The 18,407-nt window shown below is 38.9% G+C and overlaps 1 protein-coding gene across 1 annotated transcript; it reads right to left on the bottom strand.

Annotated features, from left to right (window-relative positions):
- Positions 1-924: 924 nt before the first annotated feature.
- Positions 925-18,407, bottom strand: LOC133973900 (adhesion G-protein coupled receptor F3-like). The gene is made up of 19 exons (XM_062411978.1): positions 18,354-18,407; positions 18,027-18,039; positions 16,291-16,437; positions 15,199-15,351; positions 14,937-14,998; positions 14,775-14,836; positions 14,523-14,641; positions 13,345-13,575; positions 11,424-11,679; positions 11,275-11,375; positions 10,395-10,640; positions 10,098-10,235; positions 9,803-9,990; positions 9,037-9,216; positions 6,455-7,771; positions 4,699-4,740; positions 4,498-4,524; positions 4,342-4,412; positions 925-2,761 (listed from the first exon to the last, which is right to left on the bottom strand). The coding sequence occupies exons 1-18, from the start codon at positions 18,405-18,407 to the stop codon at positions 4,350-4,352; spliced, it is 3,399 nt and encodes a 1,132-aa protein (XP_062267962.1). The 3' UTR covers positions 925-2,761; positions 4,342-4,349.

Genomic DNA, 18,407 nt, shown 5'->3' with positions numbered 1-18,407 from the left:
AGATACTCTACGAACAATTAAAAGTAGCCTTTTAAGGCATTTCTCATCCCAAGCCTGGAAATGTTATATTCTTATGTATTCCTCATGATTATCTTTCTTGACGTTTAACAAAGAGAGAGATGCTAATGCAGAGCAGGAGCCGGGAGGTTGGATAAGATTATTAAAACTACGACTGGAATCAAGTGAAACAGCTCTTGATGCCAGATCAAATTCCAAGCATTCAAAACAAGCTGGTATTCCAGTTGTTTGCACTGAGGTGTCAATAACCGTAGTCCTTTCTAGGTGGAGAGTCATGTCTTTACCACGGCCCCCAAGAAAAGATCTGACAGGTTGAAACTGTCAGCAGAATCTTCCCTTTAGGAATTTACCCTATTAGAGTTTCACTGTTACTTATTTAAGCTGATGCCAGAAGACACGCCTGGCTTCTCACTGCCTTCATCCTATCGTCTACCCTACTTCCAATGGAATAGTATTATACTGAGGGGCCCTATGAGTAAAATAATATTTCCAGCCACGCCCATTCACGACAGCTCTCCTGTCACGATCAGTGCACTTGGTAGGTGCTTGGAAAGTATAAATGGCTTTGTAAGCCCCAAAAATCTGTTGTAATATTTGACTAGAGTAACATTTAAGAATTAGTAAGTTGTTCTAAGACATACAACATCCCAATTTACTGTAACTCTGAAAGCATAAATCTAATGTCCACAACTTCTTAATTAAATCTGATTTTTCATTTATTACATGCAATTAGCAAAAGTACATTTTTAATGAAAAGAGTAATAAGTAAAAATAATACAAATAATACAAATTAAGAGTTATAATAGAGAAATAAGTAACAACTCATAAAATAGGTAAAAGACAAAATGTATTAAAATGAGAAAAAAATAACTAAAAAGAGAGTAAAAGGTAAAGATTCACACAAGAAATAAAACATACAAATTAATAAAGAGTAAATGCGATGAAAACTAATATAAATTTTGTGAGAAGGAAGGAATGCAAGCACCGCTTTATCCGAAACTCGTTTCCTACCAGAAACTTGAATTCTGTTAAAATTCAAAACTCATTACAAAGTCTAATCTTCTTTAAAAAGTCAGTCTTTTGATGGCCTCAGTGCATATTTTCCAATTTGACTATTTATTCTGTGGAAACTTTCTCTAAGTTGAGAAGTGTCAGTTTTTCCCGTTCTTCTGATTCTAGGCTGAGGAGGGGGTCTTTGTCCCACTGTGTGTAAAAGGAGCCATAGAAGAACTGACCAACCCCCTTCTCACGTCTTTATATTCTCTTGAACTCTAAAGCATAATAACTCATCATTAAACAATGCCACGCTACCAATAGAAATGACCAGTCTTGGGCCATGAACTGATATGGTATAAATCTAGCAACTTCTAACATTTTATATCATATATATTAAGTGTTGTGTCACGTTACAAACATCGTGTCACATTTCTGTTTGGCTGCACCAACTTTGCACAGCATGTTATCTTCCATCTAGCTTCTCATCCTGCACTTCATGGTTGAACACAAACCCATAACTTCAACATGCATAATGCTTTAAACAAAGTCGACAATGTTGAACTTAAAACCTTTATTCTTAAGAAAAGAAACACATATGAAAAGGGAAAAAAAATATTTTAAACGTTATTGAAAAATATCCAACATCTACCCCAAAACTATAAAAGATTCTGATTACATTTCCAACTTTTTTATCTCTAACATGATACGTTACTGTGTTATATGCATGTAACTTTAAACATTATAGAGGTTATATAAGCAAACCAGAGGAGTAGTTCTACATGTTACTTTATGCTCTTAGCTCATATTTCAGCTGTGAGATCTTGATTATTCTTGACATGATCTAACCTATAAAATAAATCAAGTGAGCAAGTTTTAAATTGTCAAACTGTCCTATAAAAATCTATAATAAAAATCAATCAACCCAACTCTTAGTAGCCTGGTGACACAGCTTAGTGCATCAGGACTATAGCAAATACAAACTTGGGACGTGCATTCATGTGAAACCTGACGTGTTTAGCAATTTTTGTTGTATATAATGACTGGTGAGGTGACAATAGCCATTGTCACGGTCATCAGGAGAGTTCAGTGAAACACTCTGTGGAGGACGAACTCGTCCACTGCATCATTCAGCTGTGAAATCAAACTAAATGAAAACTCAATATTAGGGGAAATATGCAAATTAATCTTGGGCCTTTCTTTAATACGTCCCCATATTTAAAAAAAAAATTGTTCATTGAGACAGATCTAAAGGCTTTCCAAATATAGAACTTTGCATCAGCACCTTTATGTCCTGAATGTGGTTTATTTGTATGATAAAAGTAATCAAGTGTTTTCTGACATTATTTCTGTTGTGAATAACACAAGACTGGAAATAACTATTTAAATCGCACCTAGTGTAACCAAAACCCTTTCATTCCCTTTTCTTTATTCCTATGTTTAACTAGTTTTGAGATACATATAGTGGTTATGCAAATATAGCATACAGGCTATGTTATTCATGTCACATAATTTCAATCTACAGACTTTCCTTTTGAATAAAATTGTCTTAGCAATTTTTTTGTATATGCATACAACATTTAGAAACACCAGATTATATAATACAACTTAATTAATAATTAAACCTGTTTTAGGGGAAACATCCACATCTTTGTAAGTGTCTTGGAACTATAATATACCACAAATTAAACTCTAAGCCATTTTCTCTTCATGTACACTACATGTGAGTTGCGGTTTCTCTCGGCATCACCTGAAACACAGAAATTACATTTATTCTCAAATTATGTACTGAATATTTTTTGCTGAAAAGTGGCACAAAGCTGATTTATTGCTATTTACACTGACAGACTCAGTTCACGTTACTTAGCAAAGCCTGATGGGTGGATTGGTTTCTATGGTCATTAGAGCACCATTTGTGTCTGCATTGTGTGTGGCAAACATCACAACATTCTCATCACAACAGCATAAAACAGAAGTCAGATGAAATACGCAAAACTGCTGGAAAACTAGCTGTGGAGTTGAGGGGGTTGGAAGAGCACTTTCCCCTACAACAGTGGCACCCAGCATGGGGCTCCACGAGGCAAGAAACGCGAACCTGCAGTTGGAGGCTGCACTAAATCAGATGGCGGTGGAATCGTTGGCATCTTAAGTTGAGTTTGGTGAGGTTATGTTTGCACTGTTTTCCTGTTAATACAGATGCTGAAAAGGAGAGCTCCGTGGCATGGTCAACTCCCACACTAGCATTGTCACTTTCCTTGTCTAAGTTGAGTTAGATTCACCACAAAGCCAAGAATGTAAGTTCCAACTTCATTAGAGTTTAAAGTCTGTGCCGCAACTAGAAAGAAACGATTTGGGGAGAAGATAAGTGCAACTCCCAACGTGCACTGCAGCAGCTGTTTTGCTTAAGGACAATGGCAGAAAAATTTAAAATAAAATCTAAAGTTTAAGTCAATTCTGTTGCAAATTGTTGGGCATGAAGGGTATTGAAGTGTTTAAACACATCAGCAATGACAAACAAAGTTGAAATAATCAAAATTGGTGACCATATGTTTATGTATAAAGTAACATTAAAATAAAATTTGGAAGTTGCAATACTGTAGGGCTCCCTCCCAAATCCCTCCTCGATTGTATGGACTACCATCAAATTTGGTACAGACGTATAACCTAATGATTATAACCTAAACCAAATATCAATACACAATATATATCTCGATATTGTGAAATCGTCTCTATATCCCTGTACAAATAATTCCCTAAATGCACCTCGTCGGAAGATATCTGTGGAAATTTAGGCTTAAAACACGGTGTAAATGTCCTTGATTCGAGTCAAATATAAATGTCGTGGTTTCTGATCATTAAGCAGCTGGGAAAATAGATTAAACAGTTTTCACTGTTTATTTCAACTGCTCTTCAACAAAGTCACTGACTGGCTGCTTCACATACAAACTTTGTATTCGATATATCGATATATATATATATATCGCCCTCACCTAATTTGAATGCTTTTGTGATTCCTTAAACTTTCAAGCTGATGCCATTATCAGGTCAGAATTCCAACTGTCCAGTGCTTCATGATCAAATACCTAAAAACTACAGACATAAACAATTTTGCAACTCAATGCTAACACTATAAACTAAGATTGTAAATATTGTAAAAAGTTATACCCACGGACCAGCATAGTAATTGCGTTTCCTATATCAACATGCAGACAGAAATCCAATCTACAGCCTAACTTGATCTATATGCCTGGAATTTTTTGTTTGCATCTCTGAAGTAGGAGCGAATGCATCAACACATAAGGAGACAATTAATGACAACATAAGACTGACCTTTGCCTTCATCTTTCTTTTGTGTTTGAGGCTGAGGTTGAGTTCTTCATGGTGTCATATTTTCCTTTATCCTGAAAGTAGAAGCAAACCGAGAAATGATGCACATGTCTGTCATGTTGTGGTGTAATTATGGATAGAACATCTTGGCAAACCTACCATGCGCTTTAACAGTTCTTGACGCACCTGGTAATAATAAAACAAATAACAAATCGTTTTAATAACCTTTATTATTGGGTTCTATAATGCATTTTGTGTCTGTCCCATAGGCAGTGTTGTAGTTTTTGAATATTATAAAAATACAATGAACATATTGAAACAGATGGAGCATGAACAGCAGAAGTAAAATGACAAAAATACCTTTGGCTCTGCAAAAACCCCTGTTAACATCACAAAAAGGCCCTGTAGGAGAAGAAATATGTCAAAGTTACTGCACTTTTCACATTTCATAATAAGTAATGCATTTCTTCTCAAAGGGCAATACAAATTACAGCAGGAGGTTGTTTGACGTTTGTAAATGTGCCTTATGCAATGGTGGAACAAATTATTATACAAAAAACTACTGCTAAACATTTGAAAATGGCATTTGAATATTGTAACAAGCTCTTTTGAGTTCATTTCAAACTCACATTGCCATACACATGAATTGTGCACTGGTGTAAACAGGAAGTAGATTACCCTGCAGCTGACAGTTTTAGAAAATACTAACAACAAGAAGCAGCTATGGTAAAAAGTAAGAGCAGTGATTTCTTGGCTTGGACCTTCAACAAGGTGACCCTGTTTCTAACACTAAAGGTTAGCAATGTTTGTATTTCCCAAAGTATGTTTTTTCTGGGCTCAAAAACTCTGGTATGTTGTGGACATCAGGTTGTAAAACTAAAACACAGTTGTGTGAATGTAGCCACAGCATACCTCTCCATTATAAATGTATGTTAACTAAACAGCACCTGCATACAGTCTTTATGTTAATAGTAAGTTAATCAAACTTTGAGCAGTCAGCTTTTGTGTGTGTTTGCAGAGAGGTACAACACCAACCAAGGATGCAGTGATCAAATATGTCCTGTCTTATCTTACCTGCATTGTAACCACAGAGCATCTCAAACTCTTATTAAGTTTGCCAGAAATTCTTGTTTGCTATGTTTTATATTTAGTCTTAAACCAAAATTTCCTCCAGCAGACATTAGGGGCAGTTTAAAGGCATCTGGAATCTTCACTTCTTTCTAATGCTACAACTCCAACTCCATTTTCTGACCCAACTGACTCAATTTAGACTATTAGACTCGACACAACTCCATCCGGAGACAAAAAAGCCAATCCCTGGTTACTTTTCATAAAAATGCTCCACTCTGTTCCGTGGTCTGAAATAAATACCGGTAAAAGTTTGGGAAAAGAGAGCACTGATGCCAGATTGAGCATCGCATACAATACTCTGAGTTGTAGAACAGGCATTAAGTAAGAATAGGAGGATCAAAGCACTACTAATATCAACACTAAGATTGGTGTGTATTAGGGCTGCTCGATTATGGAAAAAATCATAATCACGATTATTTTGAAGAATATCAAAATCCCGATTATTTAAAAGATTATTAATGTGGGCCCCTATTCTGAAGTCTATGCTTTATTTTTTTAATAACTTCCGGTTCCGGTAAACACCGATGATGGCTGCGTGTCTTATTCCTCCGTGAAACCAGGATATCGGTGCCCGGTTATTCAAACCCTTAATGATGGCAACCCTAACACTCTATGACCATCTGACCGGCGCGGAGACATGCGGGTCCGGTCTGACCGGTCTGAACAGCCAGGCGGGAGCGCGCTTGAGAATAGCGGTGCACGTCGCGGCCGCTACATGGTCTGCTGCTGCGCTCCCTGCCGATCACCAAACACAACTCGCCTCCTTCACTTTACTGCTGCTTGAGAGTGAGAGCCAGTCAAATGGGCCGCTGAATGCTTCTGGGGAAGGACTGAATTGCGCGAGTGTGTCTCTTTTGAAAAAAATGGCAAATAATCATTTCAACTCTATCATAGTAGTTTGGAGATCGTTTGACCCCATAATCGTAATCACGATTAAATTTCGATTAATTGAGCAGCCCTAGTGTGTATGCTCTGTTCAAATTACCTGGAAGGAGTTGAGGATGGTGAAACTGTACAGAACAAAAGGGTATGCATCGTGGTCCGCATTGAATATTTGCAGAAGTAAGCCAATACCCCATGTTACTCCGAAAACTGGTGTGAGAAAGACCACCACTTTTATGATGCTCTTAAATGTCTCCTTCTCATCCGACTTGCTGCCATCAGGGGCGGAGGACTTCAACAGAGTAAAAATGACGACCGCCATGGAAAAAAGATTTATGAAAATAACAGTTCCCACAGGGAGGAGGAAAGCATACAATGAGCCATCCAAGGTTCCATCAAAAACTAGCCAGCATGTTTTCTTGTTATAGTATTCCTTCTCGTTGTATCTGCAATACACATAGCTGATTCCCACAATGAGAACTGGGCAACCGTAGCCTACAATACTGGATAGGAACATGAAGACTCTTTTCCTTAGCGGGCTGAAGACAAAGATGAGCCGGTGGATGAGCATGACGCTCATGCACAGCATCCAGCTGAACATGGCCAAATAAAATAGGTGTTTGCATAAGGTCAAAATAAAGCACAAGTGAGGACTGAGATTCTCAGGTGACATAGATGCCAAAAAACTGCAGTCAGCGAGCAAGAGGAACACAGCGATGTTCACCAGTGCTGTGTGACGGAAATATGAGAGATCAGTCTTGACCACAACAGACCAAACAAGAGCCTCAATGATGAGGAGGATCAACAGAGAGCAGATTGACACTGCCAGGCCAACATAGGTAATGGTATCTAGGTCGAGGTTAGGTGTATTGGACTTGGACATGAGGACAGCGAACGAAGTCAGGTGGTTGCACTTGCAGAGTGTGTGATTACCATCACTGTGATTACTATCACGTTCAACTCTGCAACCTGTGTCTGACCAGTCCTTTATATTGGTGTCCCAGAAGACACAATGTAGTTTTTGTGCGTTGTTCAGCTTCTTGATGGGGAAGTCCATTGTAATCTCGGTAGAAGAACTGCCGTTCTTTGTGACTATTAGTAAAAGGTTATGCGGAACTGTTGATGTTGGTTTGAAACTGTTATTTAATTTATGCATCAGATTTCTCACACCAACAGTTTTGACCTGTCCGCCACTCTCGGTGAGTTTAACAGTCACATCGAACACAGAGATATTACAGTCCCCTTTTGAGACTTTGAGGTCCAAGTTTGGTTTGTAGATATTCAAAGTGTTGTTCACTTGGATGTTCTTCACCAGATTCTCCACACCGTAAAGGTATTGTAATGACATGTCATTTGTTATAGATTCGTTGACTCCTGTCCAGTTGTTGGCCAATAAATTGCTCGCTGCATTAAGAAAATCCTGAAAAAGAATCATTAAAGAAAATCAGTGAGCAGGCAAGTTTCAAACAGACGATGACTACAGAAACATTACGTACAATTTTGGAAGACTATGAGTTTGTGAGCCATTTCAAAAACAGTCTTTGAGCATAAAATTACATATTTAAAATGTTTACAATGCTCTCATCACATTTTGTGGACTTGGTGATGGTCTACATGCATAGGACACCACAACACTTATTAGTGTTGAAATTTTGTCATGTAATAATAGATGCCTGTCTAAATGGGCTGGGCTTGGCTTAACCTTTGTATCTGTTCAAAGATGGTTTTTGACATATGATTGGTTCGAGTCGAATATGAATGCCGGGGACACTTACATGACACCACGCGAGAAGTATGGTGGCATGTTATGGGTGGTGTGGCCTTGTGGTTAGAGTGGTGGTTCTCCAACAAGAAGGTTGTCGGTTCAAACCCCACTCTCTTCCATCTGCATGCTGAGGTGTCCTTGGCAAGATACTGAACCCCTAAATGGCCCCTCATAAATGTTGAGTGTACTAATTGTAAGTCGCTTTGGACAAAAGCGTCAGCCAAATGACATGTAATGTTACGTTTTTGTGTTGTTTTATTACGTCTAAAGAAGCAGGCACAATTTACTTCAATTGCACTTGATTGGGCTGGAATGCTCTTTTAAAATTTTTGTGAACTCAAAAAATTTAACTTGACCCTCCATCAGAATAGTGGTGAGTTACGGTGTGAATTAAAACATTTCCGTGAACTACCCTTTTAGGGGTTTTCAACCAGGAGTGACTTTATTATTTATCTCTTAATTCATGTATTTATCGATCTATATATGCAATTTATTAAATTTTTTTGGGGGTGGGGAGTAATCCGGGGAGGTGCATAACATATGCATAACACTGGAGCGCTGGGTATTGGGTATTTCACACACTGAAGTCAACCACACCTATTGACAATTAAGAGTCTCCAAACCTAACCAGAATACCTGGAGAAAACACATGCAGGGTTGTCCTCAGCCATGCTGGGATTGGAACCGGGAACCTTCTTTCACCACTGTGCCACCCCCGTTTGTTAACACATGAATTTTTAACTGAGGTTTAAAACAACTATCATCATGACTTCTGAGCCACTCTGTCTGCTGAGGAAGGCAAAACGATGTGAGTGAAAGTTTTGGAAAAAACATCAACCCCAGTTCTTTGTGTTGAGAATGTTATGCAGCTCAATACTATACATGAACTACAAGAGTAGTAATGGCCACCAGGGACTTACATCAAAGACTTCTTCCTTCAAGATTATGTTTTCTGATCCAGAGGCCATTATATTTATTATGCTGATAGAAGCACTGATTCCAGCATAGTCGTTACTGGATTTAGATGTAGTGGTATTTTTAAGTGATTCAAAGATCCACATGGCTGCTTCCTGTGTAGCCCCTATGCCCGTCTTGAAGACCTAGAAACAAAAAACGAATTATCCCAAAACAGTCTACAAAAGAACACAAACAACATAACCTTAACCCTAATGGGAATGGAGTCTAAACAGCTGAGACCTTGGAATTATAATATTCCATGATTGCTGTGCGTGGTTTTGAGAGTTATTTTTAGTAATTAACGATTTTGAGCTAGACGTTGAGATTGGTGGCTGATGGAAGAATCTGCTTTTCGTCTAGCTTTAATATATTCATAGCCTTCCATGCAAAGTTGCAATACAAGGTGCTACCAATACACTCAAAATACAGGAATTCATATAAATGTTTATAAAGGAGGTAACCTGATAAACTTATCAGGGAACTGATAGGTCCTCTTGTGTGCATTCTGATCAGTGATTTGTCCTTGGCATGTGTAACTTCATTAGACCATGATAGAGAATGACTTTGTTAATTTAATCCAGGGCCATTTGTGCAGAAAAATTTGACAATAACCGCTAAAATAAAAAATAAAAAAAGTATAAATAAGGTTCAAATATTACTATGTACATAATTCATTTTGACAAAACATCAGTCCAGGGAGTGCTACACGAGTTATAATGCAACACTTACCTCTGCTTCATTTAGAACTTTCTTCAACTCTTTGCTGATGCAGGTGGAGAACTCTGTCTGCCACACACCATCTTTACCGCAAGTACGAGACTTGTAACCAGTCTTGCCGTTTTCACACTGATTAATCACTGTAGCTCCATTTGGGGTTTTAGGCCAAATCCCTTCAGCAGGGCAAACATTTTTCGACACTAGAAAAATTGAAGCACACCATTAGATGGTTAAAGAAAATAAATGTAAAACACTTACACGTAATAATTCGATCAGGTGAAATCCAATAAAGGTTTAATAATGGTACCATGAATTACTAGGATATCCACGCTTTCATTTTTCGTCTGTCCTTTTTGGTTTTTAAAACTGACTTCCCATTTTGTTGCAGTACTTTCCTCGCATGAGAACTCAGACCTGAGAGAATAGACCAGGATATCTCTAGGAGCTGCAATGGAAATCAGATTGTAGTTTCAGGGCTCCATTTGATGTTCTAGATTTTAAATGCATTTAAGTGCATGAAAGTGTATTTTAAATCTATGTTATTATCATCATGTATTTCTGAGCTGCAGCTCACAGAAGGAAAAATATTGTAGGTTTGTCTTACCTTGTTCGGATCCTCTACTTAGCTTCGCTCCAGGGAATTGCCACGAAACGTTGTAGCTCTCATTGCTATTTTGGATGGTGGCAGTCACAGTCACTGGCACAGGCACTTTTAAGTTACTGCTGTCTGAACAGTCTGCTACAGGTGGGTCGATTTTCATGGTGATCACTTCAGGCAGGAGTGACACTTTCAGCTTTGCCTTGGCTGTGTGTGTGACTGACCCAAAAGTGAATCGACACTCATATGTACCTGTGGAAAACATGTCGGTACATTACCTTCTCCAGCTGAAAACAGAATGAATTAGACTTCTTGGTCTAAACGATGACTTGGATCACCAACTTGTCTGACATGCTTTGGCCTCAAACCAAAATTTGAATCACTTTTTGCACAAGTACGTTCCGGCACTTCAGTTTTTTCGCTGATGAAAAGTCATAATGTACACGTGTATTCGTGACGGGCATACAAAAAACCCCAATTAACATGACATAGTTGAATGCAGCATCTGCTCTGTTAACCCTAACCCTAACTCCAGAGACATCTTTAGGGCTACTCAGAGATCTTTATAAACTTAGTAAAAAGGTGTAAAATATGTGATCTTTTACACAAAGGTTCAACCACATGGTTGGCAGATTGATGAAAACAAGAGGTGCCCTTGGGCAAATACTGAACAAAAGGCCTCCGACAGATGTGTGGCAGTGTGGGATTAATGTATGATAGAAGGACTGCACATAAGTAGGGTGGATGGCAAATCCACCCTACATATTTTGGTTCCTCTATATCAGAAACAATACGCTAGATGGCATCGAATGGGAATACAACCGAAAAATGTGTCATGTTCCAACCATGCCCATGTAGGGAGTCTCGCTACATGGCCTTGGACTACCCCCCACCATCATCGCACTGGCTCCGGGGGGAGACGGAGCCGGGCCGGTGGAGCCTGGGCTACACTGTCTCGCCTTCTCCACGGGGAGAGACGGTATCTCCCTGGGGAGACAGTGGATCGCGTTAGCTCACATTAGCTCGCGAGCTAACGCTAGTCGGGGAGCTGGGCTGTCTCTCCCCGGAGCCGGTAAGATGATGGTGGGGGATTGGTCCAAGGCCATGTAGCGAGACTCCCCAGTCCCCACATGGGCATGGTTGGAACATGACGTATTTTTCAGTTGGCGCGATAGCGTTAGATCGCTGCTGCTCCCCGTCAGACATCTAAGTGGCCGCATAAACATGTCGATCGTCGAGGCGGAGATCCCCGGGACAACTCTAAACGTTGACTCAACAGTGTGGAAGGATGCTGGGATGAGAAGGGGACGGGGAACTCAAAACAGGTCAATCTGACAGGGGCTGTTTTAGACAGGGTAATAAGGGTGCTGTTTTAAGGGTTAGGGTTAGGGTTAAGGCCAATAAAGTCCCACATTTGTTTTGGTTCCTCTATGTCAGAAATGATACGCTAGATCAGGGGTCTCAAACTCAAATGACCTGGGGGCCACTGGAGGCAGTATCTGGGTGAGGCTGGGCCGCATCAGGTATTCCACAAAAAAAACTTAGCTAAAAAAAAATCCAAACTTCTCAAATGTCCTTATTAACAGTTATTTAACTTCAATGGGTTCTTCTGAACATGAATAGCAAATTGAAGAACATGAACGGTTCTTCTGAACATGCTTTCTCTTGCCTACTTCTTGCTGCCAGATCCGGTACCTCTCATATTTTTTTATTATATTAATATGAATATTAAAAAAAGTTTTTAAAGAAATAATTCAAATAAAATATAACAATATAATGTAATCACTAGAAAATTAAGGAGCCCCTGTGGCCACGCAATAACAAGAGAATCTAATAAGCTCCCAAAACCTCACAGCGCAGCGTGTGCGTAAAGGAGCTGTGGTGTCCCTTGAATTTGCCTTCAATTAAACAAATTGTGTGTTTGTGTGTGTTCCGTTCGTTTTCTCCGCTGGACACAGAAGTCGCCTTTGCTCAAGATGCCACTTTATTAATCACTGACACAAAGACTGATACCGTCACTGCAGTAGAGCCTAAATAAGTCCCACTGCATTGTAAGTGGCATGTGTGTGCTGTCTTAAGAGTCGTTTTATGTGCGTTCCGGGACCTGTGCTCGTCGTACCTGCGCTGTCATATGTACTTAGCATTCCGGCACCTTGTGATTTACAAATGAAGCACTGGATACATCACGACCTGCGCGAAAGAGGAAAACTATGGATTTCACCCTCCTGCTCTCCGCACATCCAAAGCCACTCTTTTCTCTCCTGGCTCTCTCTCGCACTCACTCTCAGATACACACACACACACGACCCCGCCCCCCATGTCACTCACAAGCATGCTGCATTCACTGGACAGGCACACAGTAGGAAACCAGAACATCATAACATTGTCCCACACAGAAGCTAACAATATAAAACTTGCGGGCCACACTAACATTAATCTTTCATATTAAGGTGGGGGCCACAAAATATCGTGTCAAGGGCCGCAATTTGCCCGCGGGCCGCAAGTTTGAGACCCCTGCGCTAGATGGTCCGCGCACAAGCATTTTGTCCCAGCCATATAAAGGCCAGATGTGCTGTATCACTGCCTGAAGTGGTCCACATTCATATGCCATTTGGGCCTCAACCAGAAATGACCAAAGTACCCTTTAAACAGAGGGGGAAAAAATGCAGAGAAAAATTGATTTGAGCACTGAGCACTCTCTGTGGACTAATTGTATATCAGGTAAGCTTTCCAGACATATTGCTTGTCTTTTTCTCAATAAAGTACAATGCCATTGTTCACACAGACATTGCACCAATCACGTTACCATACCCACATTGTCACTCAGAATGTAAACTCCACATTCAATGGAAAAAACTCTTGTCAAGCATTTTTATCGCTGCAGAAGAAAATGAAGCATTAATTCAGTTGCGCTTTAACTTAGAAAAAAATGTCAGTGTTAAATGTTTGTACTTGCCTGACCCGGAGCCGGTCACTTCGTTGAGTGTAACTGCAATACTGCAATTGTATTTCGAATCAATATCGCACTTGGCTAGAGTCACCACAGTACCATCCGTGAGCTCCAAATGCTCGTGTTCCCTGATCAACTTCCAGCCAGTGCTGGTTGTTACCTCCTCAAATGTGCATTCCAGTGTTGGTGTGGACTTGTAGCACACAATATCATCTGGAGCTGTGATGTCGACCATTCCTAGTTGAAGAAGGCAACATGGATACAAAGCAATACAGTGGATGTCAGACATGCACTCCAGAGAATGTCTGCATAATGGGCTCCAGGCTTTCTCCAGAGTTTGCCTTTCACACATGACCAACGCAGCAGGAGATTCTCTGCTCAGGTCTGTTCAAAGCAATGCTCAGGTCAAGGGTGGTGCAGCAGACAGAATCCGGAGATAATGTATGAATAACGTTGGCTGTCATCACCAAAAGGTCTTCCTCTGTATCTTCTACGTGTGTAGAAAAAAAACAACACTTTTTTATCCTGACATAATTGTATCCTTTGTTTTTCTTCATATATGCGTCAGTCACATGTTAGAAACGTCATCAACTCGCTCACAGGGAATCCTGAGTAGGATCTCCTGCTGTGTTCTCAAACAGGCTCATTCAGACATTATCCTGAGTCATCAGGATTCTGGGTGGAGAAACTCCAGCGAATGTCTGGAGCCTCACATGCGGACATTTGCGATCTCACATACAGCCCCTCTGGAAAACCTTAAGAAATTGTCCAGATCAGTGCATGTCTGAAAGCAGCTAATTTCCACTGGTTTGTGTAAACCGTCATTCATCTATCTATACCATAGATTCCTGGCATTTTGTTGAGAACATTAGGGTTATGGTTACTTTATTCTAGGCTACTTTTATTACAAGGAAAATACAATAGCCATACCAGACACCTAAGGTAGCAGCCCTGCAGAAGGCACACACCAGAAACCGTCCTTATGTGAACAACAGACGTGCATGTGATACAGCAGATCAACGATGCAGCCGTCATGGACTGACCACACACATTATATATATTTATATATATATATATATTTTATATTTTTTTCAGAGTGCAAAATATAGATAGTAGTCTATAGGGAACATGCAATACATATTCTACATCATTGTGATATAAAATAATGACTCTTTTTCACTGACCTACAGTGTCGACCCGAACCTTAGCTGAGAGATTGGCCATCAGATCCTCCAGCAATTGATTAAGTACAGAGGTCTTTAGTTTGATGCAGACGACTGCCTTGAAGTCAGCAGTTTCGGCACTTTGGAAAGAATAAATAAATATATCGGTTAATGACATAACAAAGTGTACATTTGGGTAAGGACATGGAAGTTGTATTGTGTTATTTTGTCTCAAAAGCATATCAAAAATATTTTCCAAGCAAGGTACATTACCTGCTACCAGTTATGTTTAGGGACTCATAGCCATTCAATCGAGATCTGAAAGCACTCTCCAGCTTTGAAAAGAAAGAGGGTTAAATCATGTATATCTGACTTGTGTTTTTTAGAGACAAACACTCTCTGGTATTGTAAGTCTGTCACAAGAGCAAAATGTACCTTTGTAGTTTTGTCAGCATCCCAGGATCCCGACGTCAGCGTAACAGATCCATTGATGGACACTGTAGATTGATAATATTATGATTAGTTTCCGTTTTGCTCTCTACAGTATATATATTAATAAATATATACAAATGCTGTTGTTGTTTTAATGATATTTGCTCCATTATGCCACAGAGATCTTTTCAAAATATTATAAATTATCAAAGGTAAATACTAGTAAAAATACAACAAATATAGGGTCAAATATCATGACTGGTACCTTGGACTTTAGCAACGCAGAGTGGTTCGATGTGGCCCACGTTTTGTGTGCAAGTTGTTTCGGTGCAGCATGAGGAATTATAGCACACTTCGTTGCTCCAACTGTACCCGACAGAGCAATTGCAACTGGTTGTGTCTCCAATCAGAAAGCATTCTAGAAAGTGAAGCACAATTGTCCGATTCACTCTCAAAACTCAGTTTGAAATCTTAATTATTTTTTTGTAACATTAAATGCATGACCAAAATATTCATTAATCAAGGTTGAATCTGAATGAAAAATCCCAAGTTACTGTGACTGTAGGTGTGGTTGGATTTAATAAAATGATAATTAGCTGATGAAGAAAATAGCTATACAGATTTTATCCTCATTATGTCGATTGAGTGACATTACGATTCTGAAATATTTTTTAATATATAATAATTGGACATAAAAACAGCCTTTTTAAAGAATAAGTGTCCTTTGTCTAGTCAAACGGATGTAGCTAATTAATTGAACAAATAATTATATTGTGATGGCAACATTTTTATTTCCCATCGATCTTAGTCAGAGACTGGGGTTTGCATCATAAGTCCCACTTGTGGTTAGATTTAGGCAACAATAACTCTCTGGTTAATGTAAATATCATCTGATGACTTAATTTTTTCTGTATTTAACAAGAGGACAATATTTCTCTAAATCTAACCTATTGCTATGTGTGTTTCTAGATTTGTATCTAGGTTGTACAGTGTTGTAGCGGCTATCCTGCAAAAACATTACATTTCCTCTGAGAGGTTCATGCAGTTAGATAAATTGCAAATAATTGTAATTTTGAGGAGACAGGATTTTTTTTTTTTAATTTTGGAATGTGCTTACTTTTACTGGTTTGTCAAAAATAAAGTGTTAATTTGCCAGTATTAGGTTTAGTGATGCTATTAATAAAAAATTCTTAATAATTCAAATATATTTCATGAAAGAGCCACCAGTTTGTATGCATGTGAAATAATTCCAATAAAATTATCATCTTAGCAGTTCATCCTGTTTCCCAACTCCCTCTATTTCCCCTGTCACAGTGTGTAATAACCAAAGAAAGAAGAAAGTGCTCCTGCAAGATACCTGAAACCAGTTCGATTTCTGAAATCGTCACGTTGATGGAAACATCGTTTCGATCTGGGATTGACACTGACATGTTCAAAAGTGACAAGATAGTCTGGGTCTCCATCGTGATGTTATTTTCCACTTCCAGCTCAGCAATGCCAAAGTCTACAAAACAATATTTTTGTGTGTTATCTTTTTTGATTTATAAGAAACCAGTTGAGCCTAAATAATCTGATACATAAGATAGTGTAGCCCTATACTCTTCAAGTATTATCATACATACAGTGTGTGATTTTGGAATTGGCCTCACCTGCTGGGAGCAAGCTGGCAGCAGTAAGACATCTCCCCCTGTCTCCCTCTCCTGATAAGAGCTTATTGGTTTTGGTTCTGTTTTGTTTGTTTTTAGTATAGCTATGGTTACAGATCGTTTATGTCAAAGGTTCAGTGTGTATGATTCAGGTAAAACAGATTTATTGGCAGAAAAAAAATATGAACAAATCCTAGTGATTCTGTGGTTTTCTTTGCTCTAGAATTGGCCCTTTATATTTCAGATACTTCATTTTTACATCAAGAACTGGTCCTCTCTACGGATGCCACCACGTTTTTTATAGTAGCTCAAACTGGACAAACTAAATACCTTTGAGTTTTTATGACAACTGAACGCTACCACAGGTGCTCTTTTATGTTTGGAGGGGAAGGGTGAGGTGATGGGTATTCAGCTACAACATGCAACCTCACCACTAGACGTCCATATATTCTACTCACGGAACCTTTAACTCACACCTGCAGTTACACATCACCCAACACCCACCCCTCACTGCTGACGACTGATCAGACCTACTATGCTTTGCCTTATTTAGATTTGATTCCAATAAATAATTGTTTATTTAAAGGGTTGCTGTGTGGTTATCCCTCCTTTTTTGTTAGCTTTAAAGTTTCAGTGTGTAGAATCTACTGATATCTATTGAAGAAGTTGCATGTTGCAGCTGAATACTTCTCATCTCACTCTCCCCTTCCAAGCATGACACAGAACATGGGGTAGCCTTCAGTTGACATAAATACTCAAAAGGTGTTTAGTTTGTCCACTTTGGACAACTGTAAAAAACATTGCGGCCTCAAAGAAGACCTGCCTCTTATGGAAATATTAAGTATTTAAATATAAAGGGCCTATTCCAAAGAAGAGAAAAACAACAATTAGTACAATTTAGATGAAACAGACTCGTGAAAACATCACCAGGATTATTTAAGATTCAAATTCTGTCAATAGATCCCTTTCACCGCTTTGTTTTGCATGTGTGAAAGGCAGACTACTGGTAAACTCTGTAGCCAAATGTCAGAAAACGACTTTAAAATGTTGTGCATGAGGGTGACCTTCATGTGCATGCATTTTTATACCTGCTACTGCCTTAGACTGAATTAATTCTGTGGGAAATGCTGCAAATTGTCACATTTATTGAAATATAATTATTATTTGATTCTTTCATGTAAAAATGACTGACGGGACAGGGGCACTTCAGGGACCAATCAGATATCAGCTGGGGCTTAGTCCCCCCTTTGCCCCGCCCAAGGATCTGCCCCTGAGTTTTCTCTGCCCCATGAGGAATCTGCTAACAGTTCTACTGTAATGTATCTAAAATTCTACACAATTTGGCCTATTTATATAATGGAGAAGTCAGCCTCTTAATTCTTGTCCAATTTACGGAGGTTTCTGAAAAATCTTATTAAATATTTGACAATGTTGCCAAACGACTCACCTAATGCGTTGACCTGCAATGACAAGAACAGGTAAACAACAGATTTATACTTTCTATCATGATTCAGACTTATGTCAAATTAAAATATATACATGTTTATATACCTGCAGAGGAAAAATGGCTACAGAGGCTCTACAGTAAATACAAAGATCTATTTTGTCTTTTTGATATTTAGTCAATAAATGTTATTATATATGCAAGAGTTAATTGATTGAACAAAAATGTAATAAGAGTATAAAGATAAAATTACAATGGGTATATTCAAAACATGCACTTGATTATATTTCTGTCTTAAAGTATTTAACCCAGACTGGGAAACATATTTACCTGATAGTAGATATATGCAGCTCCGATCAGAATCAGACTCACTCTAGAAAACAT

Source organism: Platichthys flesus, chromosome 18 (genome assembly GCF_949316205.1).
Source record: "Platichthys flesus chromosome 18, fPlaFle2.1, whole genome shotgun sequence".
NCBI lineage: Eukaryota > Metazoa > Chordata > Actinopteri > Pleuronectiformes > Pleuronectidae > Platichthys > Platichthys flesus.
The sequence above is the reverse complement of the archived record's forward strand: the minus strand, read 5'-3'. Positions and strand labels throughout refer to the sequence as shown.

What these genes read in the sequence shown, in the direction of transcription:
- LOC133973900 (XM_062411978.1), bottom strand. Translation starts at nt 18,407, where the DNA reads ATGTTTTCTAGAGTGAGTCTGATTCTGATCGGAGCTGCATATATCTAC. An exon ending in AAGTTCTAAATGAAGCAGAG is followed by an intron (nt 9,217 to 9,802) that starts GTAAGTGTTGCA and finishes TTTTGTTTCTAG; the next exon opens with GTCTTCAAGACGGGCATAGG. An exon ending in TGAAGGAAGAAGTCTTTGAT is followed by an intron (nt 7,772 to 9,036) that starts GTAAGTCCCTGG and finishes ATTCTTTTTCAG; the next exon opens with GATTTTCTTAATGCAGCGAG.